Source organism: Pieris rapae, chromosome 22 (genome assembly GCF_905147795.1).
Source record: "Pieris rapae chromosome 22, ilPieRapa1.1, whole genome shotgun sequence".
In the NCBI taxonomy this organism is placed as follows: Eukaryota; Metazoa; Arthropoda; class Insecta; order Lepidoptera; family Pieridae; genus Pieris; species Pieris rapae.
In genome coordinates, this window is record NC_059530.1 from 589,224 (window position 1) to 604,118 (window position 14,895).

Below are 14,895 nucleotides of genomic sequence, written 5' to 3' on the forward strand. Positions count from 1 at the left end.
ACCGTCTCGCCCTGCTGAGCACACCGAGCTTTTTGGAGGCTAATTTTGCCTTTCCCTCCAAGTGACCGCGAAACTGAACGTCGTTCGATATGTCAACGCCAAGTATTCCAATGCTAGCTGTGGCTTTAAGGAGAGTGTTTTCGAAAAGAGGAGTAGCGACAAAGGGTGTTTTTTTAGCGGAAAACGCGCAAACTTGTGTCTTTTTGGGGTTAAATTGGACTAGGTTTAGTCTGCCCCAGTCAGAGACTCCACGTAGTAGGGTTTCTACTTCAGACACAAGTTTGTTCCGGTACTCATCGACATCTGCCCGAGAAATACTTGCCCGGCCAGTGTAAAGAGTGTCCCCAGTGCTGTCATCCGCATAGCAGTGAATGTTGCTAAGTTGCAACATATCATTGATATGCAGAAGAAACAGGGTCGGGGATAAAACACAGCCTTGTGGGACCCCAGCGTTCACGGGTTTAAGGTCGGAACATGCTCCGTCGATGACGACCTTGATGCTCCGATCGGCCAGAAAGCTGGAGATCCATCCTTCTTTCCAACTTCGAACACAGTTATTCGAGGTCCGTCACTACTACGGCTTACCAACGCAGTCTCGGTCTACCGGATTGTTGTTGTGAGTTACAAATGCGAGTTACACACAACAAAGAAACTCAGCCAACGGCTGGTCTGTATCACTAGTTCCTTTCCAGCGAATTGTAAGAGTACAATTATAGTTGGAGTGCTAATAGTGTTATCAAGCGACACCAAGCATGATATCAGAAACATATTTAATTTGATGATACTTAGGAATTTTATTAGCTAGGGACCCTGAATCTTACCCCCAAGACCTGGATCCAATTACGTACTTATTTTATCTTATCTCCAGCACTTCGGGACAGTGCTGAGTGAGTACAGGTGCCTGAGCCAACTCAGGAGCACAAGTCAATCTCTAGACAAATCTGCAATATTCACGTTGCCCTAAGAATCTCCTGTTTGAGGAACCTGGAGGCAGAGTTATACGCCTTTTTTAAGCTCGCCGATATTGGCATCATGAGGATTTTATTTTTAATCTATAATTAACCACTACTTAACGAAGAGCTGGCAGCTACCTCGTAAAAAGAATTAGTCTAGCTATTCAAAGGGGGAACGCTGCTAGTATCTTCGGAACCTTGCCTAAAGGGACTCCTTTTAATAATATTTTTTAATAACTAAATTTTAAGGTTAGTTATTAGATATATTTTTAGTTTGTAATTGTATATTAATATAATTTAATTATCTATATACATATATGTATATTGTTGTGGCTTATTAATAAATAGATTTTATAATATTAACCACTTACATCAATAGAATATAAGCGAAATAATGATGTTAATTGCTATGAAACGAATGAATGTAATGAAAATGTCGAAGAGATTTAGTTAATCGCCACGCTTATAAAACTAAGAAAGCCTGAGTGAGCAACATGTACGGCGTTGGTAAGAGCCATATATAATATTGTATACTTCTTCGGTATTATTTAATCTATTTTATACAGAACATAAAGAATTTTCTTAACCTACAAATTAACCTGAGATTGAAGCAAATTTCTCTTAATTTTCTTTCTATTAATTTTTAAATATTTTATTACTTTGTAGGTTAAGACAATTGAAAATATATCTTGTATAAAATAGTTTAAATAATACTATTTAATTAGTTTAGCAGTTCGAATTATCTGTGTGGATACACAGAATTGTGTTTAAATTACGGAAATTGTTTTTCTCATACATTGTTTGTATCTTTTGTACGTCATAGCTAATATTGGTACGAAACATATATTTACATAATAATGAATGTACCTTATTTTATACCAGTTTCACTTACCTACTGTATTTTATAATTATAACACTAATGGCTTAAGTGTTCGCCTCTCAGCCACGAGGGATTTTTCTGAAGTGCGCATTTAAAAACATCGTCCAGAAACCTACCCTAAACTCTAAAATCGGCATCGTGTCAGGCACAGAAAACTACAGAAATAGATACAGAAATCTGTTGCCCTGTTTCCGACAGAATTAAAAGGTGCAAGCACCACTATTTTTATATTAAAATAATACTACTACTTAATACCAACCTTCTACTTACGTAATACTTACCATCTTCTATACGATAACTAATATAATGGGCACGTAAAATTATCCCTCGTATGCGTACTCGCAAGATGCAACAGTAAGAGATGACAGAATATAGAGTAGAATGGAGTATTTATATTTAATTAATAACATTCATTGACATTCTCAGTGCCAGAGGGCTGTGTCCGTTGCTGGGTTTTTAATAATTAGTACGCTTAAGTTGAATTGGTTCGGAAATGCAGCAGCAGATTCCACATAGGTTCTACTCAACAACTGTTCAGTAGTTCACTTTCACGAGCATGGTCAGTATTAAATATATCTATATGCTATTAAATTATTATATATATATAGCTCTCTCTCGGAATAGGCTCCAAGGATTTTCATGAAATTTAGGATACGGGGGGTTTCGGGTTTCTTAGTACCTATGGGATATGTGCGACGGCGAAGGCCTTGGTTATTTGCGATACCAAGGGCAAGAACCATTGTGTTGCACAGATCCCCATTATCCAGAACGTTACGCCTACTGAATGCTGTCTCCAACACTATCGACTTATTTGTATGTTTGCAGAGTGAATTCACAGTAGCGATATTGTGTTTATTATGTGTTTAATATTTTATCTGCACTTAATTATCTATATTTTATTATATATAACTATATTTTATTAAATGATTCTCGACATTATCGTATTGTCATAGTCTGTAAGGATAATGTATGTATTTATGTAATAAATAAATAAATAAAAAAACTATTTTATGTGTTATAAATTCAAATTTATTATCAACGGATTATATATTTGAATGACGCGACATCTGCAAACAGGCGCTACAATAATTATTATGACGTCATAGCCTGGATCGCGCTAATATAACCCTTAGGCACTGGGGCCTTTGACTTATGGTTAGACTAGTCAAGGTCTAAGAGCAGCATTCTTTTACAATCAACAATGTCAAAATTTTAATACACTCTACTCTAATCATTATATGCATCTGTCAACTTGAAAACAAATTCAAATGTTTTTTAAAACTTCTCAAAATCATTATTTGTATCAAATATCCTAAACGGAAAGCACTTTAAATATAAAAAAACATTTGTGCAATTCACACATGGTAGAAGTGAAACCTTCAAAAACAAATATAAATTAATCATTTTCCACTATCTAAATGTGTGTGTTCTTTAAAAACAGTATATTTTAATTATACATTTTAATTTATAAGTTTAATATAAATCTTTAATTTGACAAAAACTAAAACAACGAAAGTTTGAAATTCGATCAAAAAAAAGCGGCAGTAAATAGAGGCTGTATAATGCCTCCTATCTCATTTTCTCCCACGTTAAATCATATGATGAATTGATGTTTCTGTCTCTCTTTACCGCTGCATCCGGTTTGAAATCACGACGATTCGAAAGAAGTTTATCTATCTCATTTTCTCCCACGTTAAATCATATGAATTAATGTTTCTGTCTCTTTTTACTGTCGCTTTTTCGTTGCATCCGGTTTGAAATCACAACGATTCTAAAGAAGTTTCACTTCAAAAAGGCCCATCTTAAACCATGATTATTGTGGTATATGAAAGTGAATATGTCTAAAATAAAAAATAAAATTCAATTTATATAGAAATTTAATGGCTTAAAACATATTGCCTCGACATGACAAGTTATGGTTACATACAATTTTATATTTTTTAATTTATTAATTTTATATTTAAGAATACTTTTGCTTTAAAGAGATTTGTTATTCAATATATATGATATAATCTAATCTTTTATTCGCTTTTCATCAGAAAATAGTTTTATATAGTAAAGAACTACAATCAAGCTTTTTCTTTACTAAACTTATGTCAAATATAGAAAATGGACTGAGTCGCAAAAATAGACTTATAATTCAATAAATTTAAAAAGAAATTTTAAGAATAAATTAAGACCAAATTAATAGTTTCAGTAATATCAAATAATTGTTATGTTTCGACAAATTTGCGACTATGACCCCTTTTTTCACTTAATGCTTGCTCCCAGGTTTTGCCCACAGTGCAATAGAGCTGCATTGTAGCTCGGGCATCCTCAACAGAGCTGTGTTCACCATGTTGAATATCTATACCTAGTATTTCTTTCGCTAGACGTTTGAGGGAGGGTGTGCTGCCTTTAGTGATCTGAAATTAAATAATTGTTTCATAAGATTAGATGTAAAACAATATTTGAAATATTGTTGACTACTGATATCTATCTGATGACTGAATGGTTAATCACTTCTCTGTCCTGACACTCAGTCATATTCTATGATGTCCCTGAAGCTTTCACAATGCCTTTTACACTAACTAAAGTAATTAATATAATATTAAAGTTTAATTACTTAATTTTAAAGATGCATTACCTTTCTAAATGGTTTATATTTTGATGTGTCTCTTATACATTTCTTAGGATGGGATAAGAATAGCACACTTAAATCAGTCTTGAGTGAATGACCTACTAAAATACGTCCTTTTAATATCTCGGAAACTTCTTTCTGTACTATTATAAAGTCTTCACCGTTTAATAAATCCTCTTTTCTAACTCCACTTATACTAGTTCTATAGTCTACAACTTCTTCTCGCGGTTTAACAAACTTGTCGTAAATGCAGTCACCGAATTTATTAACTAATGATACTCTGGCTATCATATGGTCATCTCCATTATAACCAATTCCAACCATCTCACAATCCATAGCTATAAACTTAGTGAGTTTATTTTTTTTATCCTTCCTAGTTTCCTCTTTAACATTATCTACTTCATCATTGTCCAATTCTGTTAATTTATTATTCAATTTTAAAGTTTTCAGATTGTTTGCAACATTGTTTTGTTGATCAATTTTCTTTCTGTCGCGACGAAATGTGCCTTTAAACGATTCTTTTTTATCCGTATCTTCTTTCTTTTCACTTTTTTTGTCCTTTAAGGTTGTTAGATGCATAAGTTTTTGCCAATTTGCATCTATAATACCTCTTTTAACAATTGTTTGGTTAGGTTTGCCTATTGGGTTCGTTTTAAGTTTCTTATTATTTTCGACCATGTTTACATTAAAAACTTGATGAATAAGTTTACTTAGGATATAATAAGCAAACAGTAAAACACGGAAAACAGTTTTCAGCACAAAATCGATAATAAATAGCAACCGTATCAGTAAGTCATTTAAGGAAATTAACATTTATTTATATTTTATCAACTGTTATATCCACATGGCTTCCCGACTCTTGTCGTCTATGGTTTATGACAAATATCAACAGTTTTACGTATAACTTATAAAATAAGCTCTATCAAATATATTCTGTTAAGATTTATTATTTTATACTATATTTTCTATTTCCATCTGTTTTTAATTTTAATTTATTAAAGTTTAATAAAATTTTGTAACAAATAGACCTTTATAATCAAACAAAAAGTATAGAAGTTTCGTTTAAAAATATTAGGTGAGAGAATGCGCCAAATGTGAAATATTTAAATTATTATATACACTTCTTAGGGCAACACATAATTATTGTCACTTTATAATATTTTATTATAATATATTAATATTCTCGTTGGTCTTATAAGTTAGATTTAATCATGTCTACGAATTCTCTTGATAAGCTAACGTGCTGAAAGTGACATTTGACAAAACATCAATTGTCAAAGTTACAAAACAACATTTATTGTTTTTACTTTGATTTACAATTTACATTGATCATTGATGTTTTACCTTAGTAATGAAGTTATTATTACCTTTTAAAAGCTGCAATGTACATTACTATATATAAAATTACAATTTTATAATAGGTGGTCTATTACACAAGAATGTAAATAAACAAAATTGTCTCTAAATGTCAAAAGTCGGCCGACGGCGACGTGTTTTTGTGGTGGGGAATATTAACGTGAAAATGTATGAAGGTGATGTGGAACGCAATCAGTATACACTTTCTAATCGTGGCGATCGGTCTCGATAAGATAATATAGTTCTTTTGCCGCGCATCATAAAATGTCGTTCGAAAATCTTAAGGATTATGTGAGTGCCCATGGTCAAGAACACCTTATCAAGTATTGGCCGGAACTTAATGATAATGAGCGGGAACAATTGGCGGGAGAGATCCGGAAGTTAGACCTGGCGGAAATGAATGAAACTTTTCACCGAGCGAACGAAACAACAAAAGTTATATCGGAAAAATTAGATGACGAATTAAAACCCATTCCTCAAACACACTATGAAGCTGTTCCCAGCTTAACTGAAGAAAAAATTATGGAGTATGAAAATATAGGTTTACAAGAGATTTCTGAGGGAAAAGTTGGTGTATTGCTTCTTGCAGGCGGGCAAGCTACAAGACTTGGGTTTGGTCACCCTAAAGGCATGTATGATGTTGGTTTACCATCACACAAAACCCTGTTTCAAATCCAAGCAGAAAGAATTCTTCGAGTGCAGCAAATGGCGGAAGAGAAAACAGGCAAATTTGGTAATATTACTTGGTATATTATGACTTCTCAGCACACAAAAGCTCCTACAGCAAAATACTTCAAAGATCATTCCTTTTTTGGATTAAATGAAGGAAATATAGTATACTTCGAGCAGGGTACACTTCCATGTTTTGATTTTGATGGAAAAATTCTACTTGAAGAAAAACATCATATAGCCTCTGCTCCAGATGGAAATGGAGGCCTTTATCGTGCATTGAAAAGTCAAGGCATTCTAGAAGATATCAAAAAGCGTGGTATCCAGCATCTACACGGACACTCTGTAGATAACATTCTAATAAAAGTGGCAGATCCAGTATTTATTGGTTATTGTAAGAGCAAAAATGCTGATTGTGCTGCAAAAGTTGTTCAGAAATCTTCACCAAGTGAAGCAGTTGGTGTGGTATGTAGAGTGAATGGACATTATAAAGTGGTGGAATATTCTGAGTTAACAGATGAAGCTGCAAACAGACGAAACCAGGATGGACGCTTAACATTCTCTGCTGGAAACATATGCAACCATTACTTCTCAGCTGATTTTCTTCTAAAAATTTCAGACTTTGAACGGAAACTAAAGCTCCATGTTGCAAAAAAGAAAATACCATATGTTAATGATGGTATTAAAATAAAACCAACTGAACCAAATGGTATTAAAATGGAAAAGTTCATATTTGATGTGTTCGAATTTGCTGAGAATTTCATTTGCTTAGAAGTGGCTAGAGATGTTGAATTTTCAGCTTTGAAAAATGCAGATTCAGCAAAGAAAGACTGCCCATCAACTGCTCGGGAAGACTTATTGACGCTTCACAGGAAGTATATCAGGGAAGCAGGTGGTATTATAACTGATGATATAGATGTTGAAATTTCCCCCTTGCTTTCCTACGGAGGAGAAAATTTGAGGGAGTTTGTTGAAAATGAAGTGTTTACAATTTCACCATTCCATTTAAGCGGTATTCATGAAAGTAACGGTTATCAAAATGGCAATCATTAATCACATCATATCACTTCATCTGATAAATATCATTATCTGTAAACACACTGAAAAATTCATTATATTAAACCTCCTTTGAATTATACAGAACAGATTCATAATTTAAAAAAAAAATGTAAAATTGTTTCAATCTCATCAATCTTGAAATGTTTCTAGGTATTTGACTGATTTACAAAATAATTGTAAATGAAAGCCCTTTAAAAATGTAAATATTAGGTCAGAAAAGCTTGCCTTAGCATTTAGTAAAAAAAATTTAGGCTGTAAAACTAACTGCATACTGCCATTAAGACTTAAACATTACCATCATAAGTCATTTACTAACAAGCAATAATTAATGACATTAATTAATCTACTATTCGTAAAAATTACGATTGGTTAATGACTAGCTAAAATCCTTATTTCATTCTGTTTTGTTGATTTTCTATACAATTTATAAAGTATTTTTATTTTATACCTTTTAGATGATTCACATGAGAAAGTTCATGCGGAAACTATTCTTAGCGATTCGTTTTTACGGATCGTTCGAATGAAGTTCACAAATTTTCGATAATTTGTTAAAAATAAGTTTTGGTAATACGAATCCGTGAGACACAGACATGAAGTCAAAAATACTATGTTTAACATAGGTTATATGATTTTTCTATGCTATTAAATTCCTTCAAAATTTCTAGTCAACGGTCATAATCACAATAAATTTACAATGTACATATGTAATATACGTTTTTAGTATTTATAGAAACGCTAGAAATTTGTATGAATATATAAGTATTATGTTCCGGGAGTAAAATAAAAAATAATACTGTATCACGAATATTTTTTTCACGTTCGTCAATAATTATTGTTGATTGCCGAAAAATTAATTTCGAAGAGTATAAACGGTTTAGTTTCGTAAAAAAAACAAACTCGCATTCCATTTGTTGTCTATTTCCAAAAAGAATTGACCTTCCGTCCTTCTTTAAAATTGACAATCGAAAATTGAAATTGACAAGCATTTGTTTTTCTATTCTGCAGAGTTTTCATTTGGAAATAAAACCTCCCGGTGATTAAGACAATCTAGCGAAATTGAACTATTTTAATCTAAGTTATGTATACAATCTTCCAGGAATGTATTATAATGAAAGAAATAAAATATTTATGCTTTACTCAATTGCTACCCATTAATGGATGTTTATATTTTATATAATCGTTATAGTTGTTTATGTAAATAGATTACAAAGTGTATAAGCCCTTTGCATCGCAAGGCTTTTTATTTGAAAATTCCATGTACTTAATTTTTAGATATTAAACGTTATTAAATTGTTAGATTTTTATATAATATCGATACCTCCTAAGTATAATGAGTCAACTGACATTTTAGTAATTTTACAGGAGAGCCATTTTAAGGCAAATCGTTTATATTTTTGTGAAATCAAACTAATTCAGAATAAATTTAATGTTTTTATAATAAAGACTGAAAGCTCTTCCTTTGTCATAACATGAGTTTGCTGATTTTTGTTCTTAAATGCTATTTTATGTACATGACTTAGTATACACGGGCGGGACTCAATAGTAAAATGGTTTAACTACCAGTTATATTCATGTACGTTGTACATCAAAATCTATAGTTTACACCAACATATTATGGAATATGATTATCATTTAATTATTATCATCTTACTTTTGGTTAGTTTCGGGGTTTTTTGTCTCACTTAATAATAAAATATTGAAATTACATCACTTGACTCATTATACTAGGAAAGTAATTAGCTATGTTAGAATTTTAAACCTCAACGTATACTGGACTAATATAATTAATCGAGGCTTTTTAATTACTAATTTTATTTTTAATACCTTACGAAATTAATAAAAGCTAGGAAGAAGTAGACTCATTAACAAAAACAACGCATTTTTAAGAATTATAATGTATTTTTAGTTATAACTATTTAATTTTTAACCTTTTTGTTAATATTATTTAGCCTTACTAAATGCTACAAGTTTAACAATGCAACTAAAACAAATTATCAATGTAGTATCATTAAAGTTTCATAAAAAGTAACAAACATCAATAAAAGTAATAGGAACTAAAAATAGTAACTAACGTTAAACAATATTATTATAAATAATATAAATGTATAACAAAAATATATAAAAAGTTAAGGACGCTCAAAGGATAGCTTTAAACCTTATGGTTTATCAAAATAAATGAAAATTTTAAAGATTAAGCGTATAAAAAATCAGTCTGAATCACTGTCATCTGCTCCATTAGAGTTTTTTGAAATCAAATTTAATAAAAAAACAAATGATACTCCTTAGGAATCACCAGTGTCTTACAAAGATCCATGAAGTGTTTGTACTTATTTTGGTAAATAGGAATGGGTCTAAGCCTATAAATAAGCCTAAGAAATATTATCTATGTTAAAATTCAACTCTCTTCGATTTGGTGTAGCTTTAGGTTTTTTTACACAATCTATCTACTTGTAAGCATCATTTTGGCAACTCGTTTTATAAAATAACCTAAATGGATTTTCTGCTTTAACAACTACTTCCGTGACTTTGTTTCAAGGCATTTTAGATCCATCATTAGTAGTTGTCCAGTTGTTTATAAGTCCTTACTTTGATTTAAAGTCTGTTATTAAATCCTGAGACACTTCAATAACTTTGTATGGTTTTTCGTCGGATATAGCAAATCTAAAAGCTGTATACCATTGATAAGGCGTATAAAGCATTTTATCTTTTGTCTGTCTTTCAATTAAAGCATGTATACTGTCGCCTTCATTTTGAGTGTGACCCACTATTAGAAAGCGATGGCTAATATATATACAGAACTGCGAAGTAGCTAACAGATACATTAAGAAAACAAACCTATTTCTATATTGGCTTCCACGGTTGTCTGACCGAAACCGAAAAGATTACCTCTTTGACACCTTCACCCACGGTATCTTCTATAAACTTAAAAACACATATAGAAATGTCATTTGCACATCTCTTTGCTTTCTGTTGATGCCATGAAAAACAATAACCTTGTCGAGATCCCAGACTGAATATCGTGAGAAGATAAGTTTCCGTTTATAATAAAAAGCACTAACGTTCCCGTGAGGTACATTAAGACACTTTTGATGATCAAATGCTGCTGTATCTTTTGTTTTCTAGCTTTCTCTTTTTCTTTTAAATGCTCTTTATGCTTTTATTTATCTGTCTGGGTAACTTGCTTGTTATTTTCATAAATGTGACATTGTTCACAAACACCTTTTTTGGGTTTATGAAAACATATATTGATATTTGTATTAACTGATATATCTCGATACTGTCTCACGGTAGTCGCTTTAGAAGACTTCCCAAGTACATAGTTTTGCAAACCGATATTTTTGTAGTCTCAATATTATCTTCTTGACTGCTTGGAAGAAACTTATGAAAGGAGCATATTAACTTAAGTTGCATGCGCCCTGGCTGTCATTCATCGTATACTGAGCCAAAATAAACTTGTATCAATGCGTCCCTTCTCACGCCCCGCGAACACTGATACAATGTTATTTGGATCAGTATACAATGTATGATTTTAACAGATGTTGAAATTGATTTAGTATACGTGAAATTATCTCGGTAACTATAGTTCTTTTTAAAAAAAAATTTGCACTAACGTGAAGATCATGGTTAATTATGTACGTTTATATAAAAAAACCCAAATACCTAAATATGTTAGTTGACTCAGTATACTTAGGAGGTATCGATATAATACTTATATGAAATATGCAATAAATTAATTATACTGGAAATTCTTGTTTCTTAATGAGCCCTGCTTATAATCGTCCATTATATCTCTATTAATAATTTTATTTAATTTGGTTATACAAATATGATGATACAGATATGATAAATTATATCTAATTTGTATCACCAAATTAATTATTAATAGAATTCGAAACTAAAAGCCCAATTAGTTAAGGATTTCAGTGAAATAGTGAAAGGTGTAGGTTGTTCTTAAATCTATGGTTAGTTAGGTCAGAAATAAAAATAGTATTCATTGTTAAAATCTAAATGAATTTAATTACTTTTTGTTAAATAAATAAAATGGTCAAAAATAAAAGACATCTGTAAAATCTTAATCTCTTTGCTAATCGAAGGAAGAAATATTTCAAATAAGTAATAATATTGTTTTTTGTCTTTCTGCAAAAACAATTTATAAAAAACAAATGTGCTTCGCGACGATTAATTTATTTAAAAAAAAATTTCATAAAGAATATGCCGATTTTCGAACTTTATGACACCGTTGTCAAGTTATCAAATAATGGAATTTATGAGTGCGACGGGTTAGACCAATGGAGAGAAAATGTCACAATACAGTCAGTTCTGAAATCAAGGGCATAGAACAGACGAAGTACCCATCCCAGAAACGCCGCTCTTTTTAATTTATTCCTCCAGATTTGGTGGCGTGACTTGAATAACACGACTCCATTTAAAACAAAATTAATATACTTATTTATGATTTCATATGAGGTGAGAGTATATTAATACATTTCGTTTCTTGTTTTCTATTTTTGCAGTAAGTTAATTACGATATTTTTATTCATTTTCCGTGGAATATTTTTTTTTAATTTTAGGTCTATGGTTTATTTATTGTTACACAGATATACTAAATAAATCTAAATTTTCCCTCAAAAATTGAACGGAGTCGCTGTCATGTTACAAAACTAGACGGGTAATATTTCGTAACCTGTTATAATCGAAAAGTGAATGCCATGTTTTAACCTTGACAAGCTAATTAATTTGTTTATATCTTCGTAGCTCAGTGGATTAATAAGGAACGGGTTCGTAGCCTCGCATAACATTAAATTTTTACGGATGTAAATACAACACTAAATATGTAATCAAATATATGTTCGTTTATTTCCGTTTGATACTTTTTATGCTAGCACTGAATAAGTCATTAATGAAACAAACATTTATTTAGCCACATCACACATTGCAATTCACATAAGTATAAATAAGTTTTTTCTGATTATAAACAGACATGTCTTACTTATATAAGAAAAAAGTGTGACTTATATATGTATAAATACACATCTCAGAAGTGAAATTTCTTTGTAAATTATATATTACGAAGGTAAAAGCCCTAAAACATGATCATGTACCAGTATATAATCACTCCATGTATTTGTTTATATATATTCACACTGTATACGTGCTAAGGATAATATAAATAAATAAAAAATCTGCGTCTACTGCATTATGTGACAGAATTTCCATCTAAAGTTCTAATATGTAACTACTGACCGAAAACATCAACAATTAGCGTGTATTTTTTCTCGGTCTCCCTTTCTCACTCTCTCTTAAACGGTCTCAATCGCTCTCTCCCTTTTCTTCGAAAAAACGCTGCACATCTTCGTGACGTTTCATCCGTAAAAAAATTATCCTCATGCGCCTAAAGAAGTTTCACTTCAAAAATTAACAGTGACGGTGCTAAGGCCTAAGGCCGTTAACTAAACGGGATGCCATAGCGATATCGCTGTCCAGGTATCCAATCAATTTCTATTGAAATTTATGGCAGTTAACTCCGTTTGCGACCGTTCAGCCAGGGCCGAAACCTCAAAAATCCCTCTGAAATCTTCTTTTTTTCTTTTCTGGAACCTTCTCCAAGTGAGTTAACTGTCATACATTTCAAAACAAATTGTTTGGATACGCAGCCAGCGACAGACACTAGGCAATTGCTGCGTCAGAAGTGAAGTTGTGCTAGAAGCTTTTCAAGTTTTCCATGAGCGATACGTTTTTATTTACTGGAGCCGCATTTAGGATTTCAATTAAAATATTCAAATTACAATAGAGTATTTGTCTGGTATGTGGTAGAACGAGTTGCCTCATGGGCGCCTCACCGTATCGGTTGTGACATACAACTGTCGGAAGAGATAATTATATATATTGGCGTAATTTTAATATCAAATATGGCCCGCATATACTTATTAAAAAGAGTGGCGAAGAGTTTATTACCAGTTCGTTTCTTCCGTCCTATGCCCTTGATTTGAGAACTGGCAATAATTGTAAAATTAGAAACATTTCGTATACATTTCTAAATTTGTTCATAACTGTACATTGTGTTACCTATATAAATAAATGATTTTGAATATAAATTACAGAAGCAAAAGACAGAAGAAGACGAAAAATTAAAGTTATATTACGCCCTTAAACAGAAGTGGCAATGAGTAAGGCATATAGCAGTTTTTTCTGCATTTGATTGATTTCTTTAGTCAACTTAAAAGGCCGGCAACGCACTCGCGAGCCCTCCGGCATTGAGAGTGTCCATGGGCGGTATGACTTAACATCTGGCCTCCTGTCTGTTTGCCCCCAGTTCTATAAAAAAACTGTGATTCTTTATCGAGAAATATTTATTTTATTACATGAAGGCCATTGCAATGACCTATATAAAGGTAATCCAGGCTTCACGATATTACTGTCATGTTGTTAGGGCTCACCCGCACGCGCTATACCATAGATACGCTTGATTTACCATAGATAATATGGTCATTGGCGCATAGTGGCGTAAAGACAAGTACTTTCCACAGCTTATACGCATTATTGTTTCGATGGTAGCATATTTCTAATTTAACTAGGTAAGTAGGCGGAATTCGCGCCTGACCTACGCAGTTATGCAACGAAATATCTAATATTTTGACTTTTTGCCTTTCACTTTCAAATTGCGGTAAGTTCAATGATTTATTCAAGTAGAGTTTTGGTTTGAGAGTTATTAGTTTAAATATTAAATAAAGAACTGTAATAAGAAAATTAATTATGAACCTCCTTAGTAATAATTGATAGAACATTGCCAGAAATGATGCCAGCGTTAAAGGTACACAGGGACCAAACTTTTAAAATTTGTTTTAATATTATTTTTATTACTAATATGTAAGTAAATATTTGATTCTTATGTTTAGGTTGGTTAATAAATATACTTTAGTGCAAACGAAAAAAAAATATGAAAAAGTTTGATCTTTATTGCATTCCCCTCTGTTTTGCAATATTTATTCGTTGAGCGAAGAAAGCAACATGAAAACGGCAAGACGACAACTTACATCATTAGTTAGCTTATGCACTTGAACTTCGGTCCAAGAGTCTACTCCAATGGGAATAAATTCGGAGTTGGAGGAAAGATTCTTTTTTTTTTGACGATCATTAATGTTACATTATGTTACCTATATGAATAAATGATTTTTGATTTTAACATTATTTTTAGCTTTAGCTTTTGTTTATTTGTAAGAAGCTAAGGGCTAAGAATATTGAAAATATTTAAGACAGCATTTCTCAAAGTTATTCATTAATTTCTAATACAATTTTATATAAGGTATTCCTTTGTCCTTTAAGGCATGTAAAGAATTCAGATGACTCACACTTTCATT

General features: G+C 31.7%; 2 protein-coding genes across 2 annotated transcripts; one reads left to right on the forward strand and one right to left on the reverse strand.

The window, feature by feature from the left end:
* Window positions 1-3,692: 3,692 nt before the first annotated feature.
* LOC111002068 (RNA exonuclease 4) lies at window positions 3,693-5,373 on the reverse strand. The gene is made up of 2 exons (XM_022272169.2): window positions 4,460-5,373; window positions 3,693-4,238 (listed from the first exon to the last, which is right to left on the reverse strand). Exons 1-2 carry the CDS (start codon window positions 5,264-5,266, stop codon window positions 4,047-4,049), a joined length of 999 nt encoding a protein of 332 aa, XP_022127861.1. The 5' UTR covers window positions 5,267-5,373; the 3' UTR covers window positions 3,693-4,046.
* Window positions 5,374-5,864: 491 nt separating this feature from the next.
* On the forward strand, window positions 5,865-8,335 carry LOC111002057 (UDP-N-acetylhexosamine pyrophosphorylase). Its single transcript, XM_022272151.2, has one exon. The coding sequence runs from the start codon at window positions 6,074-6,076 to the stop codon at window positions 7,529-7,531; it is 1,458 nt and encodes a 485-aa protein (XP_022127843.2). The 5' UTR covers window positions 5,865-6,073; the 3' UTR covers window positions 7,532-8,335.
* Window positions 8,336-14,895: the final 6,560 nt, after the last annotated feature.

What these genes read in the sequence shown, in the direction of transcription:
- LOC111002068 (XM_022272169.2), bottom strand. Translation starts at nt 5,266, where the DNA reads ATGTTAATTTCCTTAAATGACTTACTGATACGGTTGCTATTTATTATC. An exon ending in AATATAAACCATTTAGAAAG is followed by an intron (nt 4,239 to 4,459) that starts GTAATGCATCTT and finishes ATTTAATTTCAG; the next exon opens with ATCACTAAAGGCAGCACACC.
- LOC111002057 (XM_022272151.2), top strand. Translation starts at nt 6,074, where the DNA reads ATGTCGTTCGAAAATCTTAAGGATTATGTGAGTGCCCATGGTCAAGAA.